The 24968-nt window shown below is 50.1% G+C and overlaps 1 protein-coding gene across 2 annotated transcripts in view; it reads right to left on the reverse strand.

The window, feature by feature from the left end:
- GTF3C1 (general transcription factor IIIC subunit 1) overlaps window positions 1-24968 on the reverse strand; it is a 72736-nt gene that overhangs the window by 39936 nt on the left and 7832 nt on the right. The window contains exons 5-10 of one of the 2 annotated variants that reach the window (XM_059898778.1): window positions 24726-24822; window positions 20056-20179; window positions 5500-5658; window positions 3763-3878; window positions 2364-2673; window positions 1371-1585 (exon numbers count right to left, since the gene is read on the reverse strand). In XM_059898778.1, coding sequence (XP_059754761.1) covers window positions 1371-1585; window positions 2364-2673; window positions 3763-3878; window positions 5500-5658; window positions 20056-20179; window positions 24726-24822 — 1021 coding nt within the window. Of the gene's footprint in view, window positions 1-1370; window positions 1586-2363; window positions 2674-3762; window positions 3879-5499; window positions 5659-20055; window positions 20180-24725; window positions 24823-24968 lie in introns of those variants that run through there. The other variant, XM_059898779.1, reaches the window with a different exon arrangement.

Consider the following 24968-nt stretch of genomic DNA (forward strand, 5'->3'; position numbering starts at 1 on the left):
GTGGGCAAAAAGAAGGACAAGGTTCTGCCATTACTCTGGGGACAGATTTCTAAGAGGAAGAGAAAGAGCTGAGCTAGGAAGCTAGCAGCAGGATTGGCAGGGCCTGGAGGGAGTGTGCTGCCGGGGACATGTGGACCTGAGGAGGAGGTGCAAAGGGGGTGGCAGGGCCAGGACGGCAGGTGCTTCAGGTGGAGACAAGACCAATCATGCCTTGACAAAGAGTCATGGCATCCAATGACAGGATACAGCTAGAAGGTTCTAGAAAATTCCACAGAAACTCTCCCCCACCCCATGCCCCATCACTCCTGCTGTAGGGACAGAACCCAAGCTCAGGCTTCCACACCGGAAATGGAGAAGCAGGGCAGGGTGGGAGCTCCACACCCACGGGTTCCACTCTCCATTTTGTCATTAACTGAGCAGGCAAGTCCCTCAGTCCCCAGAGGCTCTGCTCGCCTCCTCCTGACCAGAGCTGGCTTTCATCTTACATGGCTGCTGTGAAGCCTGAACCAAATAGCAGCAACAGCAACAAAGGCCACCCCGATCCCAAGTCTGTTCTGTGCTGGGCAACTGAGGCACCGCTGGCCGTATCTGAGGCACCTTCCAGCGACCAAGGACAGCACTGAGTGAACTGAATCACATAATGACAAAGGCATTCCTGTGTCAACTGCCTTTTAATCCTTCTAATTACACTGAGGATAAAGTATTGGTTTGATTCTACTGTCTTTAACACTGTGAAGTACAACACTATCTGACCAGAATGGACTAAGAAAGTTTTGTTTTTATCAGATCTATTTTACGATCACCTTCTTTTTATGGCAAATGATACTGGCTTCTCATCTAAAGCAGGGTTTTTCAACCTCAGCACTGCTGACACTTCGGGCTGGATGACGCTGCTGTGGTTTGCCCTGCATAGTCCAGGACATTTAACAGCATCCCTGGCCTCTGCCTACGAGATGCCATTAGCACCCCCTCCCCGATGTGACAATGAGAAATGTCTCCAGACATTGCCAAATGTCCCCCGGGGGGCAAAATCGGCCCAGAGTGAGAACCACTGATTTAAAGTAGCCATACACATTTTTCCTTCAAAATATATTTAAGTAGAAAGAGTACGTTGTTGGAAATTTTAAAACCCTGTAAATAATATGCAGGTGATTTCTGCTAAAGGCGGGCTGCGTGAAGGTGGTGTGTCGACGAGCATTGCATTCCTCCCGTAGAGGCCCCCCCACCTACACTGCCTGAGCATGTGGCACTTTTACTATTATTCATTTTGTTGTCGTTGTTGTGATTCTTAAGCACAGAAAAGCCAAGGCTGACGTCCACCTGCCACAGGCTCCTCCCTAGAGGAAACGCCCTCCCCCATGGGCACTCACCTTTGGGTTTTCAAGCCTGACCTCTTCGATCACAGCGATGTCGCCGCTGTGACTCTCCATGCAGTGGGAGCCCAAGGACACGCCGGGGTCTGCAGAGCTGCTGGTGTCCAGGAGGTTGTCCCCCCCGAAGGAGCTCTGGCCGGCTCTCTCAGCCGCTCCCACGGAGGAGGACGAATGCTTCTTCAACGGGTGAAGGCTGATGACTTTCCACCCCGCTGCAGTGGAGGACAGGCATAGAACGGATGAACCGTGGCCACAGCAAGGGGAAAGCGAGAGGGGCACTTCTGCTCAGCTGCCGGACCAGAGCCGCACAGGCCAAAGGAGTCCATGTGGTCAGTTTAAGACGAGGGAAGTGGACCAGCAAGCAGCGAGCCGCACCCTCCGGACTCCGACCCCCACCCCCGATGTGCAAATCTGTCATCAGCACCACCCTCCACGTGTTTTAAGAAAAGTCTTCCATAACTAAACTAAAACCCCAAGGGCTTCTTACATAGGTTGTTGGAGGGAAAGGGATAGAGGAAGTTTAAGGAATTCCATCCCTTTAAGAGTCAACACATAACAAACAAAACATCCGCCAAGGGGACTTCCCTGGCGGTCCAGTGGTTAAGACTCTGCGCTCCCAATGCAGGGGGCCCAGGTTCGATCACTGGTCAGGGAATTAGATCCCACATGCATGCCGCAACTAAGGAGCCCACGAGCCGCAACTAAACGGAGCCCCGGCGCAACCAAATAAAAGCAAAACAAATAAAACATCTGCCAAGGAGAAATGACTTGCCAGCAGCCTGGAGACAGACCACACAAGCACCTCCTAAGCTTATGATTATGTGATGCACATGACACCAACAAGTCCCTAGTTAGGGCAGCACCAAGGCCATCCTCAGGTGTCTGCTGGACTGAACGTCCCCAGAGCCAGGCAGGACAGGCAGCAGCTCAGACTGAGGGCGCGCACCCCCCTGCCCACCCCCCTACCCCCCGCCCCGAGCACGCCCCTACCCTTGGTCGGGGTGGTGTGGTGAGGCTGAGTCCTGAGACCGCCGTTCGAGAAGGACTTCGAGTCCCGCTGTGATCCTCTGCCTCTCCTCCTGCAGCCGCTGCCCTCCTCCTCGCTGTCCGACTCGGAGAGGAAAGCGTCCTCGCCCTCGGGCAGCAGGGACTCCTCCTGCACTGCGGCCAGGCTCACGGTGGTCAGCAGCTCGCTCCGCGCCTTCTCCCTCTCGTACTGCCGGCTCAGGTCGCTCTCCTCCGCAAACACGCAGGAGATGTACTTGGTGGTTCGCTGCCGTCCTTCGTCCTCCATGAAGCCCTGGAGGGGACGAGATGTGTCTAAGACACTGCAGAGGACGCCGGGACACCCAGGCGTTCGGGTGACCGGGCTTCTGTGGTGTCTGTTTCCTTGTCATCCCCACATTCCCCCACGTCTCCTCCACCTCACGCCTGGGCCCCAGCTCAGCCCCTCGTGGGTCCTCCCGTCTCGCCGTCCCTCAGGTTCTGCTTCCACAGGAAGCAACCCCGACTGTGTGTCTCCTCTAGGAGACTGTGAGCTCCCCGCTGGGCAGGGCACTAACTTGGCCTTCCGCAAACCCCCGGGGCCTGGCACAGGACGAGGCCTAGGAGAAACGGTCAATAAGCGGAATTCGACGGTTCCTAACTGTTGTCACACACTCGGAGTCAGGGCCTTGAGGTCACCAGCTCCGTTCGGCCACTGCCGTGGGGAGTGGTGGTGAAGCTGTCACTCAGCTACTCCCTTCTGTCTCCTACAACAGGGGAAAGGGGCTTTCTGCCCTTAATGGCAGAAAGAGTAACACCTTCCACGTACCAACCACACGCCAAGGACAGTGCTAAGTGCTCCACAATCATTAGCTCAACTGTAATACTGCCTTCCAGCAAAATGGCCAGAAAGTTGGCAAGAAGGGAGCGAAGCATAATGGGCTGAGATAGCAGGTCTGGGTCCCGAAAGGGGACACCAGACACAGTTGGCCGACTCGGGGTCCCCAGGACCCAGGCAAGGAACGTAAATGAGAGGGAGGGCCGGCTGGGACTGAGGCCTGGGGGGTGCCTGCTTTGTGTCTGGGCGCCGTCGGAGGCGCCACCTCAGCTGATGCCCCACGCGGGAGTGGGGGGCCTGCTCCCCGGGCTGCAGCATCTCCTGCTGACTTTTCAAAGCTGACAACTCATTCAATTTTCAAAAAGCGAAAACCAACAAAATCCACAGTGGGGGTGGGGTGGGGCACACTTGTGGGCTGCGTTCAGCACTCCCGCCCTCCCTGGCAGCCATCTGCCTCCTTGACCGAGACGGAAGGCCGACCTGGGCTCCCTGGGCTCCCGACGTCTGAGACAGCCCTTCAGAACCACGCTGTGTGCACATCCGAAGACAATGAACTCACGCTGTTACCTTGACCACTTTGAATCTCTGAAGGAGACGGCACAGCATTCTGGCTTCCAGTTTTCCCACGTTCATAGCCACTCGGATTTCAGCTTGGGAAATGCCTTTCGTGCCTCGACGCTCAACTATGTGAAACAATACACTTGAACCCCAGCCTCCGCCATGGAGCCGTTCTGCACAAGTCAGGTCCGTTCCCAGACATTTCAATGCGGGGAAACCGACAAACAGAATAAGACACCTGCCTCCTCCCACCCTCCCCTCCCAAGACTCTGAACGCTCCGACTCATTGCTCATTTTTAAGCGCTCACTATCTGACTCTTCCACGTCAAAGCTGTATGTCAAGCAACCGACACCCGATCCACCGAGTTCCAGGGATGCTGTTTTATCCTGCAGCAGGAAGTGTGTGCTTTCACACGAACGAACTTTCTCAGCTAAATTAAACTGAGCCTTTTAAAAAGCACCGAAGGAATTTTTAAGGAAGAACGTCTGCCCATCCTTCTCGGTAGGCTCAGAGGCACTACAGACACCGATTATGGCCTTATTCCGTAACAGTTGCCAGCCAGCAGGGGCCACAGAAGGAAATAATGCTATTTGCTCCTGTAATAAATGACCAGTAGGCAACTGTGCTCTATTACTTGCTCTGTCTGGTGTGTCAGCTCCTGCCCTGCTACACGCTGTGCTATTACTGCATCTTCCTCCAATGAGCCCTTTCAAATTTACTCAACTACTCAGGGGGTGGGAACTCCAGGAAGGAGCCTGGTGGGGTGGCGGTGGGCGGGTGTCCCTCCAGTAAAATACTACAGGGCAGACTTCGGGGCAACACTCTTGGACCATTCAGAAAGAGCTTCCCCTTTATTTCTTGATGTGGCATACAGTTGAGGCCGCCAGGCAAAACCGATCTGGATAATGGCAGTTTTGCTGTATTGTCCATGCATAAAAATAAACAGCAGAATGGAAAGAGGTGACTAGAATGTGTTCCTATGTTAAACTAGTAACATGCTAAAAGCGGGGATGAAAGGGTTATGGACAGCATTTCTCAAACTGTGTTCTGAGGAACAGATCCTGAGAGATGTTGAAGAGTTGATGGAAACAGCCAAACAGCCTTTCCTAAAGGCTGTGCTGATTTGCCAGGTGTTTTCGTACCTGCTGGCTGAACCAGATCTCCTGCAGCCCCTCCCCTTCTACTCTATAGACATCCTCCGCTCCACAGCGACCTGCAGCCACACCATCTATGGCACTGGGTCACTGCTGTCTTACATAGATTTTAGGGGATTTAGGGGAAGGGGGAGGAATGGACAGAGACATGTTTCTTCCCCCTTCATCACAACAATCCCCAGGCTGCAATGATTCCAGACCAATTTTAGAAGTTGTTAGGTGACTCTCAAATCTTTGAGTAGTAATATTAATAGGTAATTTTTTTAGTGCTTTCTACGTACCAGGCACTACACCAGATGTTTTAATCCTACTTATTCAGTCCTCTTACGTGCTAGGGGAGATATCCCCATTTTACAGATGAGGGAACTGAGGCTCGGAGACCTTGCTGAAGTCTCCAGCTGGCGGACAAGGGGCAGAGCAAGGACTCAAACTCAAATCTGACCCCAAAGCCTAAACCCTCAAGGGGACCGGGGGGCTTCCCGCTGCGTGACATTCTCGACAGCAGGGCCCTCTTTCAACATGTGACCAAAACACACCTCGACTCAAAGCTCGGAAACCCTGTGTATATGCAGGTAGGAGAACGGGACTTACTGAGCTCGTAGGTCTGTGTGAGCATGTCCCGCTCGTACACGATGTCCACCGGTGGCACAGCCTTGGAAATGGCCTCCTCGTCCTCGTCGTCATCCTGGTCTTCGACCTTCCGCTTGAACTCCTTCAGCAGCCTGAGGCAGCGCACCATGACGTCGGTCCCTGGGAACACAGGCACACGGTTCCATGATGACAAATCAGTGTGGCCCTGGGGGAGGCGGCTTCAGCAGACCCAGAGGCCCCGAGAAAGGCCGCACAGGGCATCGAGTTTGGAACATTTTACACTGCACACCTTGGGGCACGAGACCTGAATACTGACTCCATAAAACTGCTTTAAAAACAAAAAACATATTATTAGTGAACAAAGAAATGCAAATGAAAGGAATAATGAGGGGCCTGTTAAATAAACAGCAGCCTCTGCTTCAGACAAGCTCCATGACTACAGGAAACGTGCCTGTCTTTTCCCATCACCACCCCCTGCTCCCCCAGATAGTGCGTGGCACACAGCAGGCACATGGGCGGTATTGCTGAAAGGATGAATACAATCTTCTCCCTTTTAAGCCAATACCCGTTGCCACTAAGGTATGGCAGCAGTGTGAACAAATTCTACGACCTTTCCAGAGCATTTCGAGAGACCTTTAACTCCATGATTCCAAGGGTAGGAATTTACTCCAAGGAATAACTCAAAAAGAGGCAAAACTGCCAATAGTAAGAGGTCCAAACAGAACTCTTTAAAGACCCAGCTTCTGTGAACAATATAAATGACGACCAGGACTAAGGGCAGGACACGGACAAGTCACCACACTCTGCAGGTGAGTGCCTGCCTTCAGACAATCACAAGGCACCAGAACTCAACCTACGGAAGCACCATGTGGGGAAAATAACAAGCTCACGCCTATGGCTATAACACGAGGTACAAGGAAAAGGAAAAACATCTCGACACAACGTGCACTAACTCCTTTGATTCTGACAACCCTAGGAGGCATACAGATGAAGAAACTGAGGTACAGACGCGTTAACTAACTTGCCCAAACTCCCAGTAGCCTGTGACAGGGGCTAAGTGACTCAGGCAGGTGCCAGTCTCTGATATGGAAGAGATGGTTCTACACTATGATGTCCTATGATGCTGACAGCAGGGAGGCAGAATAACAGCCCCTCAAGGATGTCCACGCTTTCATCCCTGGAACCTATGAACATGTTACCTGCCGTGGCAGAAGGGACTTGCAGGCATGATTAAGCTAAGGCTTTTTGTCGTCATGCTGGTGGTCAAGGATTTTGAGATTATCCTGGAATATCTGGCTGGGACCAGTATAACATCACAGAGTCCTTGTAAGAGGGAGGCAGGAGGATCAGAGTGAGAGATTGGAAGATGCTACGCTGCTGGCTTTGAAGATGGAAGGGACCACAAGCAAAGGAATGCAAGCAGAGTCTAGAAACTGGAAAAGGCCAGGAAATGGATTCTTTCCTAGAGCCTCCAGAAGGAGCACGGCCCTGCCGAAACCTCGATTTTAGTCCAATGACAGACTTCCAACCTTCAGAACGATAAAATAACGAGTTTGTGTTGTGTTAAGTCACTGTATTTGTAGTAATTGTTACAGCTGGGCTATCAGCAGCTTCTCCACCAGCGTCCATCAGCACACCGAGGTGCAGAATCCTCGGGTACCAGGGCAAGGAGCGGTGGCAGTGAAGCTGGTCTCTGCAACCCAGTGCCTCCTAAGCAGGAGCTGTGCCACTGAGGGCCTTGCTGTGAAAGGTGTGTGGAACACCCACACCAGGGCAGCACAGACTGACGTCTGAGCAGATCAAGTCCAATCACCCCAACTCGGGCAGGGGATTCTCTGTAGGTGGGGGACACAGCACGTGGTTTGCAGGTGAAGTTCACAAACAGTAAAGCATCTCAGGGGCCTGAACTCTGACATCAGAGACTTTACCCTCAGAGTCAGGTCCACAGAGGCTGACCCACCAGAACCCTCCGGGAGGGCTGGCCTGGGGCCAAAGGTCAGCAGGCGTGCGGGCACCCTCGGCAGGGCTCGGGCACCAGCTGATTCCCCTCCACTCCCGCCAGTGAGAGAAAATCCCCCAGTTCTCGACTTTTCATGAGAAGAAACACGAAGCCCGCGAAGCCGCGTCTGGCACAGCCTCCCTGCCCCTGGCTCCCTCTGCGCCTGCCAGGTCCTCCCTTGCTGCTTCCGAAGCTTTGCGCTTCGCTCCCGGCCTCCCCCTCCCAAGAGGGAAGCCCTGGGAACGAGGGGACTCCTGGGCCATCTGAATGGGTGAGAACTATTTCAAGGCTCCGGGGCCCGGGACTGGGTCCTCCCCGTGGCCAGCACCCCCAGCACGTGGGCAGAACACTGGCCGCCAAGCCACTCGCCACCTGGTCTTCCTCTCTGTCCTCTACCTTGAGCTACTGCCAAGCCCCTCAGCCCCCCTCTCACCCCTAAGCTGGTACTCACAGAGCGACCTCCTGCTCCTAACAATAAAACCACCACCACTCCTCGGACGCCTGCCAGGTCCCGGACGCTGACCTCAGCTCTCCCGGCGGGTTATATGGGTTAGTCCTCATCACAGCCGTAGGAGGTGGGCTACCATCCCTGTGTCATGCCTGAGAACGTGAGGAGCCAAGGGATTTGCCCAAACTCCCATCCCTTAGCAAGTGAGGAGCTGGGATTTACTGGGCAGTCCAGCCTCGAAGCCCAAGCCCTAAACCTTTGATGGCATACGGCCCCTGATTCAAAGATGCCCATGTGACTGAGAACAGCGGGTGACCCGGGGCAAGGGCCAGCCCACGTGAGGGGCGACACAATGCAGCATTTATGGAGGCAGACAGACTCGCTCTCAGGCAAGAGCCCAGTGTGATTTTTTTCCCACACTTTTATGACTTCCTTAAGGGGCTAATTAGCCAAGAAAAGATACACAGAACAGCCCTCAAAGTAAGCTAAGTGGAAGAGGAAAAGCGTTACTAGTACACTCGTGGACTCTAAGGCAACAGAGGGAAACGCCCTCAGCCATCAGCCTGCTCCTCACGCCGAGGCAGCAGCTGTTCTCACCTGCATCCCCCGTCACAGCCTTCTCCTGATGGCACAGCTGCGTCCTCTGCTGACAGCCAGGACGGAAGGATGCCCAGAGGAGAGTGGGGATAAACGGGCTCCCGGGTCAGGCACATGTGGGTTTCAAGCTCAGCTCTGTAACTTTGGGGCGATGACTTGCTGTAGCTCTGTTCCCCACTCAGTGAAATGAGATGATGTTCTCCGCCTCACGGGTGAGCGTCAGCGAGACCCGAGACACGTCTGTACAGAGGCTGGCGTGGAGCCGTGGGCCAGGCATTGTGTTGTGAGCGTTACATAAATTAACCCATCAAATCTCGTGATCTGAGGCTGGCAGGCCCCTGTAAGCTGCACTGTACAGACGCGGAAGCTGAGGCACAGAAAAGTTAAGTGACTTGCTCAAAGCGACGGAGCTGTGAAGTGGCAGAGCTAGGATGTGACCCAGGCTGTCTGACTCTCAACTAACACAGCAGTTGCTCTTAATGGCATCACCGGCACCTAGCACCGTGCAAAGGCGTGACAAACAGGAGCTGAACTCAGGGTGGTTGGTCCCTTCCTGCCAGGTAGGAAAGCCCCACAACTGGCCCACGGTCGGGGTGACCTGGCTCCTGGGTCCCATGGGAACTCTCCCCTGCTCTGGTTCTGAGCATGGGGTTGAGGAAGGCGCCTAGACAGGCAGGCCGCTGGCTGGGGGAGGCTGAGGGTGACGCAGGAGGACCAGGCTGCTCCCTGCGGTCACGCCGGGAACTGTGAGCCCAGGACCAACAAGGAGCATGCGGCCCAGTGGGAGGAGGGGGAGTCCCAACACATCTCAAGGGGTGAGCTCCAGCATCTGAGGCTGGGCTGGGCAGGAGGCTGCTATGACTCATCCAGATGGCGCCTGGAGAGGTCTGGGGCCACAGGGTCTGCAGCTCTGCCTGTCCCTGAGCACAGCTGATTTCTCTGCCCTGAATCCCAACTGCACTTGTTTCTGTATCCGTCAGAGAGGTAAGCCCTGGTCATTCACCCACGCTGCATCTGTCGCTCGTCTTTCTCAACACACTGATGGCGGCAACGTTTCCCTTTCCTCAGGCCATGTCATTTGCATCTTTCCTTTGGAAAACCCTGCGTGAGAGAGAGCGAGCCTGCACAGTGGTTAAGAATCTGGACTCTTCTGCCCGAGCTGGTGTGGGAACCTGGGCAAGCTGGTCGACCTCCCTCAGCCTCCACTGACTCGCCCGCAAACCAGGGCTGATGAGAAAGAATGTCAGCCTCGTGGGGCTGGGGGAGAGAGGCAGGAGAAAAAGCAGGTAAAGGATGGGGCACAGGGCAGTCTGAGCTTCATGGTCCAAGGGACCACTTGGAATTCGTTTCACCAGCTCTTTATGCATTTCCCATAGTTCTAGAGTTTTTTCCAGACTCAGAATTTCTATTTTTATTAAAATCCCTTCAGCTCATACTTGCCTTTTTTTTTTTGGCTGTGCTACGCAGCTTGCAGGATCTTAGTTCCCCAACCAGGGATCAAACCCGGGCCCCCTGCAGTGGGAGCGTGGAGTCTTAACCACTGGACCACCAGGGAAGTAAGTCCCTCATACTTGCTATTTTTAAGGGTATTGTTCCAGAGCACAAGGCAGCTGAAGTCAAAGCAGAAGGGGCTAGAGTGAGACTGGCCAGCAGACTCACGCAGGTGAACGTGGCCTGTCACTCCATCTGAGCTGCCACCTCGGTTACCTGCAACCGCCCTGGAGGAGTCGCGGTCCCGTTGATGACGGCCCCTGACCCCTGGGTGCAGGGTTTTCTTTCCAGGAACAAAAGGGAGGAGAAATACAACCGGCCAGATCACTGCTCGTGCTCTCAAACACACAAAGTTTTAGGCATTTTACACGCACAAAAACATGCGGCGTGCACTAAGGCCAGCATTTCCACACAAAGGAACCACGCAGTTCTTCTGTGTCAATGATCCAGGAAGGGCTCCACCTTAGCATGAAAAGCGCCTTAATTTAGACATCCTGAAGTTCCAAAAAGGAAGAAAGGAAGGACAGAATCTTTACTGAGTACCTGGGATGGGCCAGGCACTGCGTTAGGTCCTTTCACAGGCTATTTTACTTAACCATCGTGTGAATTCTGCAAGTTATTATCACCGTTTTAAGAAATAGGAAACTGAAGCTCAGAGGGCTCAAGTGATCTAAGTGGCCTTGGACCCAGCAGGTGGCCTTCCTTCCACACTAGGCCACATGGTTGGGCCTGAATTTCACATTTCTACCAGAAAGCACTGTTCCTTGTAAAGGAAAAGCCAGAGCGGCTGTGACGTAGAACCAACAGCCCGTGTGTCTCACATTCCCAATGAAACATCTCATCCGCCTCCTAGCAGAGTGGTACCCTCAACTGTGATCAACCAGGGAGGGAAAAAAAAGCAACAAATGAGCCCCAGGACAGACTTCCTCTTAAAGGGTCACAGACAAAGGGACAGTCCTACTAGTAAGCCAAGCAGAAGTTATGTAAATTCAGTGTTACCCCCTTCACTCCACCAGCACACACACACACACACACACACACACACACAAACACACACACACACCTGAATGGGGCTGGGCTGGTCAGTCATTCAGATAGTCTGGGAAACTGAAACTATAAGCAAGCCCATTGAACATTCTAAGGAGGTGACTGCCTTGGGTACCGGCAGAGAGGCCTAACCAGAGATGGAAGGACAGCATTCAGGGCGGCACCCAGAAGGACGGAGGGGGGTGCTGCAGCCCCCACCCAGGGCGATGGAGCAGGTGAAATGTCTGGGCTCTGGAGTCAGTCCGTCTGGTGAGAACCTGCCTCTGCCTCTTACTGGCTGCATCAGCGTGGCTGAGTGATCCCACAGCCCTGTGCCTCAGGCTGCTCAGCTATGAAATGGGGACAAGAATAGCATCTTCCTCACAGAGTGCTCGGGACAGTGCTTGCTACTGCTTTATCATTACTGTTATCACCACCACAACCTCGCAAAAACAGAGCTTGGGGGCTCCAGTGTCAGACGGAGTCACCGGTGTTGAAAATGTCAGGAGGCTGCTTGGGGCCTTTCATTCAATTTCACAGCAATTATTCTGTGATGGGCCTAGAACGCATAAAGAAGGACAAGACAGGGTTCCCACCCCTGCAAAGGGTTGTGCCTGAGAGAGAGGCCAGGGAGCCTCGGACAGGGTGATTAGGCTTCACACAGGCCCGGGCGTGAACTCCGGCTCTACCGTGAGCGAGCTGTGAACCTGAGCCTCAGGCTTCTCATCTACAAGGCGGGGATAATTCTACAGCGTGTCTAGACTAACCTGGGAGTAAGGACTAAGGGAGTGAATGAGTTAAGTGCTCAGGGTACGCTATCCAGCTGGACGGCTACAGAGAAATCGGCTACAATGCGCTCAGGGCTCTGCTTCCAAAACCCACAGGGCTGGCAAACAAAAAGACTACGCAGGGGAAGGGAGAGAGGAGGGGCCATTTGGGTGGGATATTAAAGGATCTGGAAGAAACTGTCTTGGCAGAAGAGGACAGGCATTCTATGCAGATGGAAGGGCACCAGCAAAGGCAGAGGTGGAAAAGGACTGGCCGTTTGGGAAGGGGTGCTGGTGGGAGAGGCAGGAATGAGGATGAGAACGAAGAGGAGATTGCAGATGATTGCAGATGGTCTCTAGCCGAGCAGAGGTTTTATTTCTCATTCTGCAGGCATGACGGGAAGATACCGGGGGGTGTGGAAGAAGGGCTGATGGAGGGGTCTCCTGCCCCCGGCCACCCAGGCCGCCTTCACCTTCACTTTCACCTTCAGAGCCACACTTTTCTGTGCTCACTCCCCTACCAGCACGGCCCAGCTCTGTGACCTTAGGCAAGTGATCTGTGCTTTAGTTGCTTATCAGCGAAGAATAGCACTGAGAAGATGGGGTGATAAAGGGATCAGAGTCAAAGAACTAACACTTGGCTCAGTGTCCCTCCAAGGTTCTTCCGCCCCGCGTCCCCCAAGGCACAAAATGGCTAACAAAGTGCGGAATCTCCCCTAGCCCCTTCCTCTTTTTCACGCCCTAAGACAAGCCATCAGAGTCAGAGGTCTCTCTGGCTAACTGTGCAAGGCAGCGCGGGTCCTGACAGCAGCACACACGGGGGCTCACACAGGTTTAGGAAACTGTGGGAACGGCCTCGGTCTAGAGGTTCAGTCATCCTTCAATATCTGGTGCGAGTACCACCTCCCGGACCCTCTGGACGGATCACTTAGGTCCCCAAAGCTCTTAGAGCGTGACCGACAGGCAGAACTTTCTCTAGGACTCCAAGCTGGGCGCTGTTCAAGAATGAAACCTCACCACGCAGACACCTCTCAGTCACTTTACTGGCCACACAGACACCTCTCAGTCACTTTACTGGCCACGCAGACACCTCTCAGTCACTTTACTGGCTCCCTGAACGTCTCTGTGGCCAGGCTGCTCACCTGTAGGCCAGCCCTGTGCTCACAGGTCCCAGCACTTGCCTTCGGGCTCTTCCAAGCATGGGGAGGGAGCCTTCCCTTCTCATCCCTCAATCATACCACAGAAAGTTCTCAAAGGACAATGTCGCCAGTCCCTCACCTCCGAGGCACATCTGCTGTTGTCTGTCCCCCTCTCATTCTCCAGAATTCTGCCCCAGACCTCACCGCCCTTCCCCCCGTTGCCAGCCTGCTCCTTCCACCCCACAGACCAGGCAGGCCCATCTTCCTGCTCAGGGGGGTCGATGGAGCGGCCAGCAGGCTTGAGCCTGTGTTCCCTCCTGGGGGGGACACAGAGGAAAGGACTGTTTTCCCACAAGGGCACCCTCCAGGTGCCTGTGCCCCCTCAACCCCAGTGAAGTCACCCAAGGCCCAGAATTTATGCCACTGAGGATTCTACCCCTTTCTCTACTCTTTTAAGTTCCTGCCTTTAATAGTTTTTGCCATATTAAAAGGTCTATTTTATTCATCTTAATTATTGAGAGTAATTATCTTCATATTTTAGCTAGAGTCCTTTAATCAATCTTGTCACTTTTAACTTAGAGAAATCTCGCTATTTTTAACTGTTTGACCTGTTTTCCCCTCGAGCACCATTCATTTTCTAGGCTTTAAACTTTCCTGACAATCTTCTATTCTTTTCATGTTTATGCTCGCCCTTTATCCTGTGTTTCTGATCTTCATTCTTTTTAATTCTGGTTTCAAAGATCTTTTAAACCTTTATATTTATTTTATTGTATTTTAATCCTTCTTAGTATGGCTCATGTCTCTTTTTTCTTAGCTTCTATACTTTAATCCTACTGTAACATTTTAAATGTCCCCTTCTGCCATTTTAATGACCATAATTTAGTTTGCTGTACCCTGTTTTAAGTGTTTGTTGGATTTGGTTTTCAATTTTATTGTAATTTTAACAGCTTTATTGAGATATAATTCATACACCACACAATTCACCTGTTTAAACTATACAAGTCAGTGGTTTTTTAGTATATTCACAGGTACGTGCACCCATCACAAGTCAGTTCTAGAACATTTTCGTCACCTCAAATCCTTTAGCTATCACCCCTCTGTGCCCCCAACCCAGCCCTAAGCACTCACTAATCTACTGTCCTATTCTGGACTCACCCCTAAATGGAATCCCATAGTCATGGCCTTTTGTGATTGGCTTCTTTCTCCATTGAATGATCATGGCACCCTGGCTGAAAAGTCAGTTGACCACAGATGTGTGGGTTTATTTCTGGACTCTCAATTCTATTCCATCAGTCTCTAATTCTATCCTTGTGCCAGCACCATGCTGTCTGTATTACTGTTGCTTTGTAGTAAGTTTTGAAATTACAATGTGTGAGTCCTCTTACTGGATTCTTCTTTTTCAGGATTGTTTTAGCTTTCTACATACACTCTAATTCCATATGAATTTTAGAATTAGTTTATTGATTTCCACAAAGAAATCAGCTGGGATTCTTATAGGAATTGCGTGGAATCTGAAGATCAGTTTGGGGAGTCCTGACATCTTAACAATGTTAAGTCTTCTGATCTATGAACAGGGGATATTTTCCCATTTACTTAGATCTTAAGTCTCTGTCAATATTTTGTAGTTTTCAGAGTATATGTTTTGTACTTGTTTTGTTAAATTTATTCCTAAGTATTTTATTCTTTTTGATACTATTGTGAACAGAATTGTTTTCTTAATTTCATTTTTGGACTGTTCATTACAAGGGTAAAGAAATACAACTGATTTTTGTATATTGATCTTGTCCTGCTACCTTGTTGAACTTGTTTTTTATTTTTGAAAAGTCACAGGGCAACAGCTTGGGGGAAGAGTACACACCATAAGCAGGAAGGTACAGACACTAGAACCACCCCATCCTCTTCACAGCTGGACTCACCTTGCCACTGAACCTGGGAAACCCGCTAAATGCCTGTCTCAGTCATTAGCCCCAGGGAGCACAACTTCTGTCTTCCGACTGTGATCCTTTTCTGAGGGATTACAAAGTTAACTTCTATTTCTCTTCCTTTCTGTCCTCAGCACAATTTAACAAACACAGAATGACTGCTAAACACTTGAAGAAAATAATCCAAATTTGCAAAACACATCAGTTTAGGTGACTGTTTTCATTACCAAGATATTTTTGCCTTTTGCAAAACAGATCACTGCAGCTTTCTGTAACACATTTGAAATATGCCCGAAATCCAAACTCTTTGTTTATGGCCTTTTAGAAACACTCATATATATCCAGGCGCACCTGTAAATTTACATGAAGCAATACGTCATCTTTACTTATTATTTAAGTCTTGTCTACTCCATAAGAGCTTGGAGGGAAGGTTTTATGTTAATTTTGCAAACTGGGAAGACACAGCTCAAGGCAAGAAAAGACTAAACAGCTGTGCATTCATCCCTTGTCTCCTGCGCGAGGAAAGTCACTGAAGGGGCACCTAATTAAATTAAATTGGCTAAACATTTACTTAGTACCTACTCTGCTCCCAGCAGACAATGCACAGACATTAAGGACAGAAAGTATGTGAGGGGTGCGGCCGCCACCCTCAAGGAGGGTGGCTTAGTTGGGAATAAGTCACACAGATAAATAGCTGAGACACAGCGTGGCAGGCCTGTCCATGAGCCTAAACAGCTGAGAGGTGGTGACAAGACCACGCGGGGATGAGATGAGCCTCCTGAACGGTCAGGAATGGGCTCACTGCGCGTGTGCATGACAATCTAAAAATGCTGTCATCTCATCGTCGTAGGTATTTGCCCTCTTAATCTCACCACTGACACCCTTAGTGCCCAGTCTCTGAGCCGTGCTGATCCTTCTTCCCAGCACTGGGCCTCCAGAAAACTAGGACCACTCATGGTGTGATGAGGACACCCCTTCAAGGGTTAGGCAGACGACATACCCAGACTGAAGCCAGCTGTGGGTTAAACAGCAGCTGAATAAATGGGGAAGGTGACTGGGGGAAGGTGGGTTCCCTCAACAGGGGGTGGCACACCTCTCTGCCTCACCAATTGCTATTAAAGAAATGCAGTTCAACGTTGCCTTGTTTTATTTTTACAGAAAAGTTGAAAGGCTGACTTTGTAGGTGAAATTTCTGATTTTTAAATGCCAACAACTACAATTAAAACAAACACCATGAGGCCAACAAAATACACTGCCAGATGTGGCCCAAAGGCCCTGCTCTGTGTACACTGTCGCCTGTAAGCTCCACGACACTCTGGAAAGATATATATTATTATTCCAGATAATCCTGATGAGGAAGCTGAGGCAGAGAGAGGTCAAAATTTGATGAAGGACTCCCCAACAGGAAGTGACAGGACAAGAATTCTAACCCAGGGGCTTCCCTGGTGGTGCAGTGGTTAGGAATCCGCCTGCCAATGCAGGGGACACGGGTTCGTGCCCTGGTCCGGGAAGATCCCACATGCCGCGGAGCAACTAGGCCCGTGAGCCACAATTGCTGAGCCTGCGCACCTGGAGCCTGTGCTCCACAACGGGAGAGGCTGCGACAGTGAGAGACCCGCGCACCGCGATGAAGAGTGGCCCCCGCTTGCCGCAACTGGAGAAAGCCTTTGCACAGAAATGAAGACCCAACACAGCCATAAATAAATAAATAAATTAAATAAATAAATAAATAAATAAATAAATAAATAAATAAATAAATAAATAAATAAATAAATAAATTTATATATATGTATAAAAAAAAGAATTCTAACCCAGGCTGTCTTACATCAAAAGTCCATTCAGGTGTGATAGTCTCAAGGGGCTACTTTGAATTTCCAAGGACCTCAAGCCATGGACAAGCCCAGCAAAAAAAGTTATTTAAGGCTATTTCTCTCTTAATTTCCCTTTACTCTAAAAAAATTACTCATCTGCTTATTTTTAATGCCTTTCTTTCAATAGGTCAGGAAATAAGAATGCTTATTAGATCCACAGGTCATGATCTTTTAAGCATTCAGATAATCATATTTCCAAGCCAAATGTTAGGTGGGAACCCCCAGCACACCTCTCAGTTCCTGAAGCCTTTTCTTCCCTGCCTCAGGACCCAGCGGAACTTCCTGGTTTCCTGTCCACTTAAAGGCTGATGCTCCCCACCCCTTCCCCTGAGGAACTCCAGTCATTCAACCAGTCACACATCTACTCAGCACTTAAGACACTCAAAGATGAAGTCTGCTCTTGGGGGGCTTTCCTACCTCCAGGGGCTCCTGCCTTTTATACACCTGTTGTGTGGTAATATCTGTGTGTTACCATCTCCTCCAAAAGACTTAGACACAGGGAAGTCAGACGGGGGGGCAGTGATTCCATTAACTAAATGAGGAAGCAAAGGAAGAGACACAGCTCCCTCAGACTGGCACCTCGGTCACTCAGCAAGCATACCACCTCCCTCCTGCAGGCACCAAGCCAAGTATTGGGGACGCCGTGGTCTGTCCTCATCCAGCAAACATTCTCTGGAGCTGTTAGTGAGGCCAGTCTCCACAGGTTACTTGCTATGCCCACATAGTCAAGCACACAGGCCTTAAGTTTTTAAAAATTACACACCTTTTAGTTTTACTTGGCGTTCATAACTTTTTTCCATTTGCTTGGTTTTCTCTGTACCCATATCGAATTCACACTCAGACTCTCTGCTAGCATACAAATTTCCCTTCACACATTCACAGGCACTAGGCAACTGATCCTTTGCATGGACTTCCGTCCCCCACCCCCCCACGTCTGTCATCATGATGTCCCTTCATCATCTCTCCAGGCTTTCCATTGTCCCCCCTCTTCCCGGACCCCATGCTTTCCTGTCTCTTGGCTTAGCCTGTCAGTTGGTGGTGTACATCCTCCTGTAGCTTCCTAAAAGGGAACTTGGGAGATTACAGATGAATTGTTTCTAATCCACATGTATGAAAATGTGTGAGGTCCTTATTCTCACACCTCACTGACTGGAAGATTCCAGGGTGAAAGTCCATCCCCTTCAGAAAGTTGAGGGTGTTGCTCCAAGCTCTCTAGCTTCCGTTACTACTGGGAAGTCTGATGTCTCCTCTCTGGAGGCTCTTCAAGCCCCAGACTTCTGAAGTCTCAGGCTGTTGGATCCTGGTGTGGGTTTCTTTATGTTCATCATGCTAGACATCTGCTAGGTCTTTTGATCTAGAACTTAACATCCTTCAGATCTGGGAAAATTCCGTGTCATTTCCCGTCATCTCCTCCTTTCTACTCCCCTGCACACACACTCCCTCCCCCTACTGTGAACTTGAACTCCTACTGTGTGGACATTGGATCTTTTAGGCTCAGCTTCTTATTTTCAACTTAAAACTCTCCTATTTCCATCCCTTTTGAGTTTCTGTTCTTTACAGGAGATTTTCTCAACTTTATCTCACTATCTTTCCTTCCACCAAATCTTTTATTGCAATAGTCATATTTCTTTTATTTCCAAGAGCTCTTTTTTATTTTCTGCATGTCCCTCCTTTATAGCCTCTTGCTCTGGTTTCATGGATGCAGTACCTTCCTTCTCTCTCCTTTCCTTTTCTTCTGCTCCTCACTTTGTTTCTATTTCCTAAGTTAGTTTGTTTCTCTTACATTCATGTTAGAGTTCTCAAATGCTTGGTGAAACGTTAAAATGCTTCATTAAAATACTGCTGTACATTAAAAGTCCTGTGTTTTGCAGGGTCGGGAAGAGAAAGGGAGAGGCTGCCATTGTGTGGGCTTCCGTGAAGCGTAAGCAGGCAGAGGCTGGCTATTTTGCTAGGAAACCCCTAAATTTCAGGATCTGGAAGACTTTTCTCTTGGACTGGTCAGTTTCTGCAGAAAAGAAGCCTCCAGCCTCTGGCCTTAGGGACTGTAAGCCTGGCTGCCAGTGTTTTAGGAGCCACAGGGGGAAAGGCAGTGAAGACTCCTACCTCACTGTGTATAGAGATTATCTCAGACCGCCTGTTATCAGCACTGTACCCTGTCCCCAGCTGCATCTCATGTCTGAGAGTCTCAAAAGCCTCCAGTGCATCTTCTCTTGAGGTTAAGTCCAAGGAATGAGGAATCACTGGAGGTACTAACGAGGAAAGACTAACCCACGAAGTCCAGACCTCTGTCTTTGTGGGAAAGGGCTTGTTACCTGGCTATGCCAAGTAGGGGAGGGGACCGGGGGGTGCAATGGCTCTTCACAGACTATTAAACCAATCCTCTTGTCTCTAGCCCCATCCAGACTGGTGCTTTCAGAGGTCCCTGGTTTATTTCAGGTTTGAGGTGTCCACTCTTGGCTACTGCCCCGCACAAGCATTTAGCTTTCCCAGTCTGCTCGGTCAGTTACCATTTGTACATCTGCCTTTGAGCACAAAAATGTAGACAACTCTCCCTGCCGTCACTTCCTGTCCTATTCTCTTTGTACTTGCAGGTTTATTCCTTTTATAGCCTATCATCACTAGGAAGGAGTTGGAAGAGTGCAGAAAAACACATCTATTCCTTCTGTCATCTTTTACTGAAAGCTCTGACCCTAAGATTTTTAAACAACTTTGGTTAATCAGGAGGGGTTAAACAGCATGGGATAAAAATCAAGAACTGAGAAAAATAAAGGACTAAGGAAGGTTTTTAAAGTTTCAGAGTCTATTGTCCCTAGTTTAACTTTCTTAGAAGGTTCAAATCCCACCTCCACCACTTCCTGATTGCTTAACCTCATGTAAGTTACTTAGCATCTCTTAACTTTAATTTTCTTACCTGTAAAATGGTAATGATACCACCTACTTTGCAGGGCTAGAAAATGCAATCATGCAACACACAGATCAGGTACTTAAAAAATACTGGCTTAGCGTAAGAAGGAAAAGATAAATTTTGGTTTCTGGACACCAGGAATGGGAGATGTTGGAGGGACATCCATATAGAGATGTTTGCTGGGAGTCAGAATGGGTTTCATTCAGCAAACGTTTCCTGAGCGCTTTTTATATAGGAGGTCCTGAGCCAGGCGCTGAGGAACAGAGTTGAAAAAATAACGTGAAATCATCCTACCTCAGGGCAGAACGTGGTAAGAGGGACGGGCTGGCACTTAGAGGGGAGAAGTGAAAACTGTCCGTGCAGCCCGGGGAGGAACCGAGACTGCCTTTACCTTTCTTGGTCTTGCAAGGTCCACGTTCAGGGTGGATCTCTTGTAAGGGAAGAGGCACCACCTTGGCCAGCCCCGCGTTCAGCATGTACTGGTACAGACGCTTAAATGTCCTCTCGCACAGCCCCTGCAAAATTGAAATGCTGCTGTTAGGTAGAGCAAGGTGTTTGAAACTATTCGAGGGTCATGTAAACGAACAAGTGGGGACCTGAGTTAACTGATGATCTTGAATGAGGAAACACTGGAGGCACTAATGAGAAAATACTGCCAAGCTACCTTGTCCAGGGAACAAAATGAGTCTGCAGCAGCATATAAACCATCCTTTTGATTATGAGTGGGGAAAGAGATTTCCCTACAAAGATCCTGAAAGGATGCACCTGAAAGGGGTGAGAATGAGGCAGATGGGGGCAGCACTAGAAAATTTTCACTGTATACCTTTTCATATTGTTTTGGTTTTTTTAAACAGGTAAGTGTATTATTAATTATTAATAGATATATACATACATACACACACCTCTCACAGGCAGTGGAAGAGAAAAAATTAAATTTAAGAACTTTAAAAAAAATTTAGTCTATCTGTGAAGTTTCAACAAAATGAGGCCTAGTACCTCCACCCCATCACTCACATTTCTGCGAGGAGGCAACACAACCAAAATGACCCAAAGTGCCCCTAACTGTCGAGGTTACCAACGAGCAGCCTCCAGTGCAGGCCGTGTTTTTTCATCTACACGTTTTTTTTGAAAAAAGTAATTTACTTGCCAACATTGAAAAGTGAGAGAGTTCATGTTAAAAAAAACAGATTCTGGCTTCTCTTGAAAAACAGGATCTGGCAACAAATCCTAGGCCTGTGGTTCCTCCCAGCATCAGCCAGTGGGAGGTGAGGACCAGCTGCTCCCTCCAGACAGGCACGCCCGACCCGGACGCCCTGGCCTTCTCTGCCCATCAGACCCCTTACATGGTGAGGCCGAAGGTCAGTTCCTGTTTATCACCATTTTTGTGCTGCTTTTCTCTCATGACAGTTAAGAGGAAAGTTGAATAATTCTTGAATCCATATTGATATAAAAAAAATTTTTTTTTTTTTTTGCCCACGCCACATGGCTTGCAGGATCTCAGTTCCCCAACCAGGGATTGAACGTGGGCCACAGCAGTGAAAGCGTTGAATCCTAACCACTAAACCACCAGGGAACTCCCTCAAAAAATTATTTTACACTTGGCCTGTTTCACTAATCCGTACCACCCTCCTGGCCACTACTAGCATTTGATTTTGCCACCTCTGGATGACAGGCAGGTTACCACCTGAAAAGCAGGAGGCACTTGCGACTAAGAGTGGTTCATGGCACCTCCCAGGTTTCCTCTTACACTCTCGGGGGGAGAGAGGCAGCATATGTCTGAGGGCTGCTGCCACCACCCACGTACGTGTGATCACCTCTCGGAGGAGCCAGTACGCTAACTGCTGGGCAGCAGAACATATTGTTATCAAAGAAATACAGACAACTCACATATGGCTCATTTAACCTGCTGGCTGGTAAATGGCACCTCTTGTTAATCCAGCCGCGCCCCCAGTGTCATGGAAAGACCCTACGGAAACGCATCCATCAAAGCCTAGCCCTCAACATATGGCCCTGAGCCCTGGACCATCCTATGGGGGGCGGCCATCAAGGACTCACATCATCTGCCCAGAGGATGGAGGATGACACGGTCCTTCCCTTACGGGGGGGCCACCGTTGAGGACTCGCACGATCTGCCCAGTTAAAGAAAGTGGCCTTCCCCACTCCCCCCAAAAGACAGCATCCATATTCACGGCGTCCACCTCATCCAGAGGTTAATTATTCACTAAATCCTGCTCAGCCTTCTCTGACCCCTATTTCCAGCTGCTGACTAAACATCACCAAGTCAAAGTCCCAGAAGATCTTCATACTCAATAAATCCTAAAATCAAATTTGCCATGTGCCTCAATCTCAGGCAAACTCATTCCTCTTTCTGAACTCTCTACTTTCATTGTACACTCATTCAACAAATCTGGGCTCAGCATCTCCGTGGGCCAGGCCATCCCTCATGGTGGGGGGTGGCAGGCGCGGTCCCTGCCCTCAGGAGCCCGCCCTCCAGCTCTGGTCCACTCCAGGGAGGGGCTGCCACTCATGCTGGACAACAGAGTCCTTCTCCTTTGTTCCTCCCCACACCCGACACCCACACCCCGGCTTCAGTCACTCACCAAGTCCTGCTAGTGCCACCCCCCAAATGTCACCAACAATTCAAGCCGTCACCCACCCTACCTGAGGCCACAGCACCCACCTCCCCTCCCTGCCTCCAATCTCCTCCCCATCCATCAGTTCATTTCCCAAACGCTCAAACTGCAGTTTACCAGGCTAAAGGCTGAAACCCAAGTCCTCAGCCTGGCAATTGAGACCTTCCTTATCTGGCTCCAACTTTCCTTTCCAGCCATGTCTCTTACTACTCCCGCCGGGCACGCTGCCGCCTCGCCTGCCCCCTGTGTCACTGCCAACCTCGGAAACACCCCATCACCTCCCACAGCTCCACGCCTTTGCTCCCGCCCGTCTCCTCTAACTGAAAGATGGTCTCTCCTCTGTCGGATGACGCTGACTTCATCTTCAAAGCCCAGCTCAACTGGAACTGGCTCTACAAAGCTTTTCCCATCTCTCCTTTCACGCAACTCAAACACATCCTTCCAAGGAGCAGTCTGGCCTGAGTGTGTGGTCACACGTCAGCCCCTCCAATTAGACTGCTCTGCGACATCGTAAGACTGTCATCCTGGTTAATTTTTGCCATGGTGGTGCGAAACACAGTTCTGACTCCAAACAGACACTCACTAAAGTATCTGTCGCATGAATAAATAAATAAAATAAACAGTGTCCTGTATCAGTCAAATCTTGTCACTTAGATCGTCCACAGCATTGACCTGAGACTGCTCAGTTTCTCTACCCTTGAGTGACTCAGCAGGGCAGAGGGTTTCGATCTTCAGTGTCTGCATGGGCTGGACGAACAATATAAAGAACAAAGCGGGCAGATATTTGAGCTTGCAGGAGTTTCCTTCATCTTGACTAGGGCCTCTCAGGAAGAGGCCTTATCAGTCTACCTTTTATTCCCCACTTTTGACAGACACTCAGACACTGAGAAATATTTCTCTCCTCCTGAACAGCAGTGCTCATGGAGTGACAAATGGCACTGCCTGGGCGTCTGAGAGTTGACAGGAGCTAAGGGGCCTGGGGTGGGCGGCCAGCACACAGCCAGCTCCAGATAACTGCTATCACAAGAGACCACGGGCCCAGGCTGGCCAGAGCCTCTGATATTTCAAGGGAAGCTGGTAACCTAGATTGTGAGGCAAAATCTCAATTTTTAAAAGATGCTAGGTCAAAGTTCTTTTTAACAATGTGCAGGCCGAATCTGACCCACAAGCTTTGGTTTATAACCTCTGCTTTAAAGAGGCTTGGGCATACAGTGCATTTAGCAGGAAGGGAGAGAGCCCTTCCCTCAGCGCAGTGAAATCAGAGAGCAGAGCCCCCCCGGGGGCAGCACAAGGCGAGGAGCAAGAAGGATCTACCTGGACTCTACAACCAGACTCCAAGCCATGCTCCTCTGGGGACTAATTACTATCACCCCAAATCTTGACTTCAAATCGTACTGTTTAACCTACAGGGCAGTTTTACTTTCCTCCCGTTTCCAGTGTTGGCTCTTTCCTAACTTCTACCGAAGAGGGCTCAAATCAGACCGGAAGCGGCATCACCCCTGTGCTTTCTTCCTCCCACTCTCACTTCATCACTGCCTCTGTTCCTGGACCCAAAGATGAAGCAGGTCCATAACTGCTTTTCTCCCTGTGTTGTCTCTCCTTCTCAGTAGTCACTCTGTTATTTCAGCATAAAACCACTGGGAACAAAATTACAAGCTTGATTATGAAAGTAAATGTAAATGCCCAGATTCACCATTCCACAGGAACTTTTATAGCAGGACTTGGCGCAAATCCCCGGGAAAACTGGAGGCCACCCAAGAGCAGGAAGGACTTAAAGACTGAGCCCTTTTTCATTCTGTAAAGCAAAGGAAAGTTCTGCTGGTTTCATGGCTATGTAACAGGGAAGAGCCAATTTTGACTCCATGTTGATCTGTTTGACTTTAACCTTTGCTTTCCGTTGCTTTTGTTATTATAATCATACATAATGACCTGCCTCAGGGAACCCTGCCCCTCTGCCTGAAAGTTGAACTAAAGTGCCTTTGTTCAGCTCACAGGGAGACAATCTGACCCTGCCCACCGGTGAATGGCTGCTGAGAAGAAGAAATTAACATACCCCCTCCCGGATGCTGGCCAAGCCAGGCAAAACTAATGGCCATTTTACTTTACTTCCTCACCTCCTACCCCGCTCTGTTCTATAAAAAAAACTGGCATCCAGACCTGGATAGGAAGGTTTTTGGGGACCCTAGTCCGCATCTTCTCGGTCTGCCGACTTTCCGAATAAAGTCATTATCCCTTGCCTCAACACCTCGTCTCCCGATTTACTGGCCTGTCGTGCGGCGGGCAGAACGAGCTTGGACTCGGTAACAGCTAGGGACGGTCAAGTCCATGACAGGGTTTTCAACTGCAACGCACTGAAATCTACACTTGACGATGCTCCCCACGGCGTCACAAACGGATCCAGCCCCCCACAAGGGCAGGGGCAGCTCACCAGCTCCTCCCTCAGCTTTCCCAGTGTCTCTGTCCGGTTACTCCGTGTGCTCAGCACAGCCGAAAGCTTCTCCATAAGGATGTCGTACTTGCTCCTCCTGTGAGAAACATAAAACACTTCATTTTTTTCCACACCTATTGCTAAAGACTGCCTGTTTTTTAAAGATGACAAGATTTAAATGACAACATATCAAACTACAGAACCTTGTGGTCTTAGGTCTCAGAGAACATCCAGCCCAACTCC

The sequence above is a fragment of the Balaenoptera ricei genome, chromosome 15 (genome assembly GCF_028023285.1).
Source record: "Balaenoptera ricei isolate mBalRic1 chromosome 15, mBalRic1.hap2, whole genome shotgun sequence".
NCBI classification, from domain to species: domain Eukaryota; kingdom Metazoa; phylum Chordata; class Mammalia; order Artiodactyla; family Balaenopteridae; genus Balaenoptera; species Balaenoptera ricei.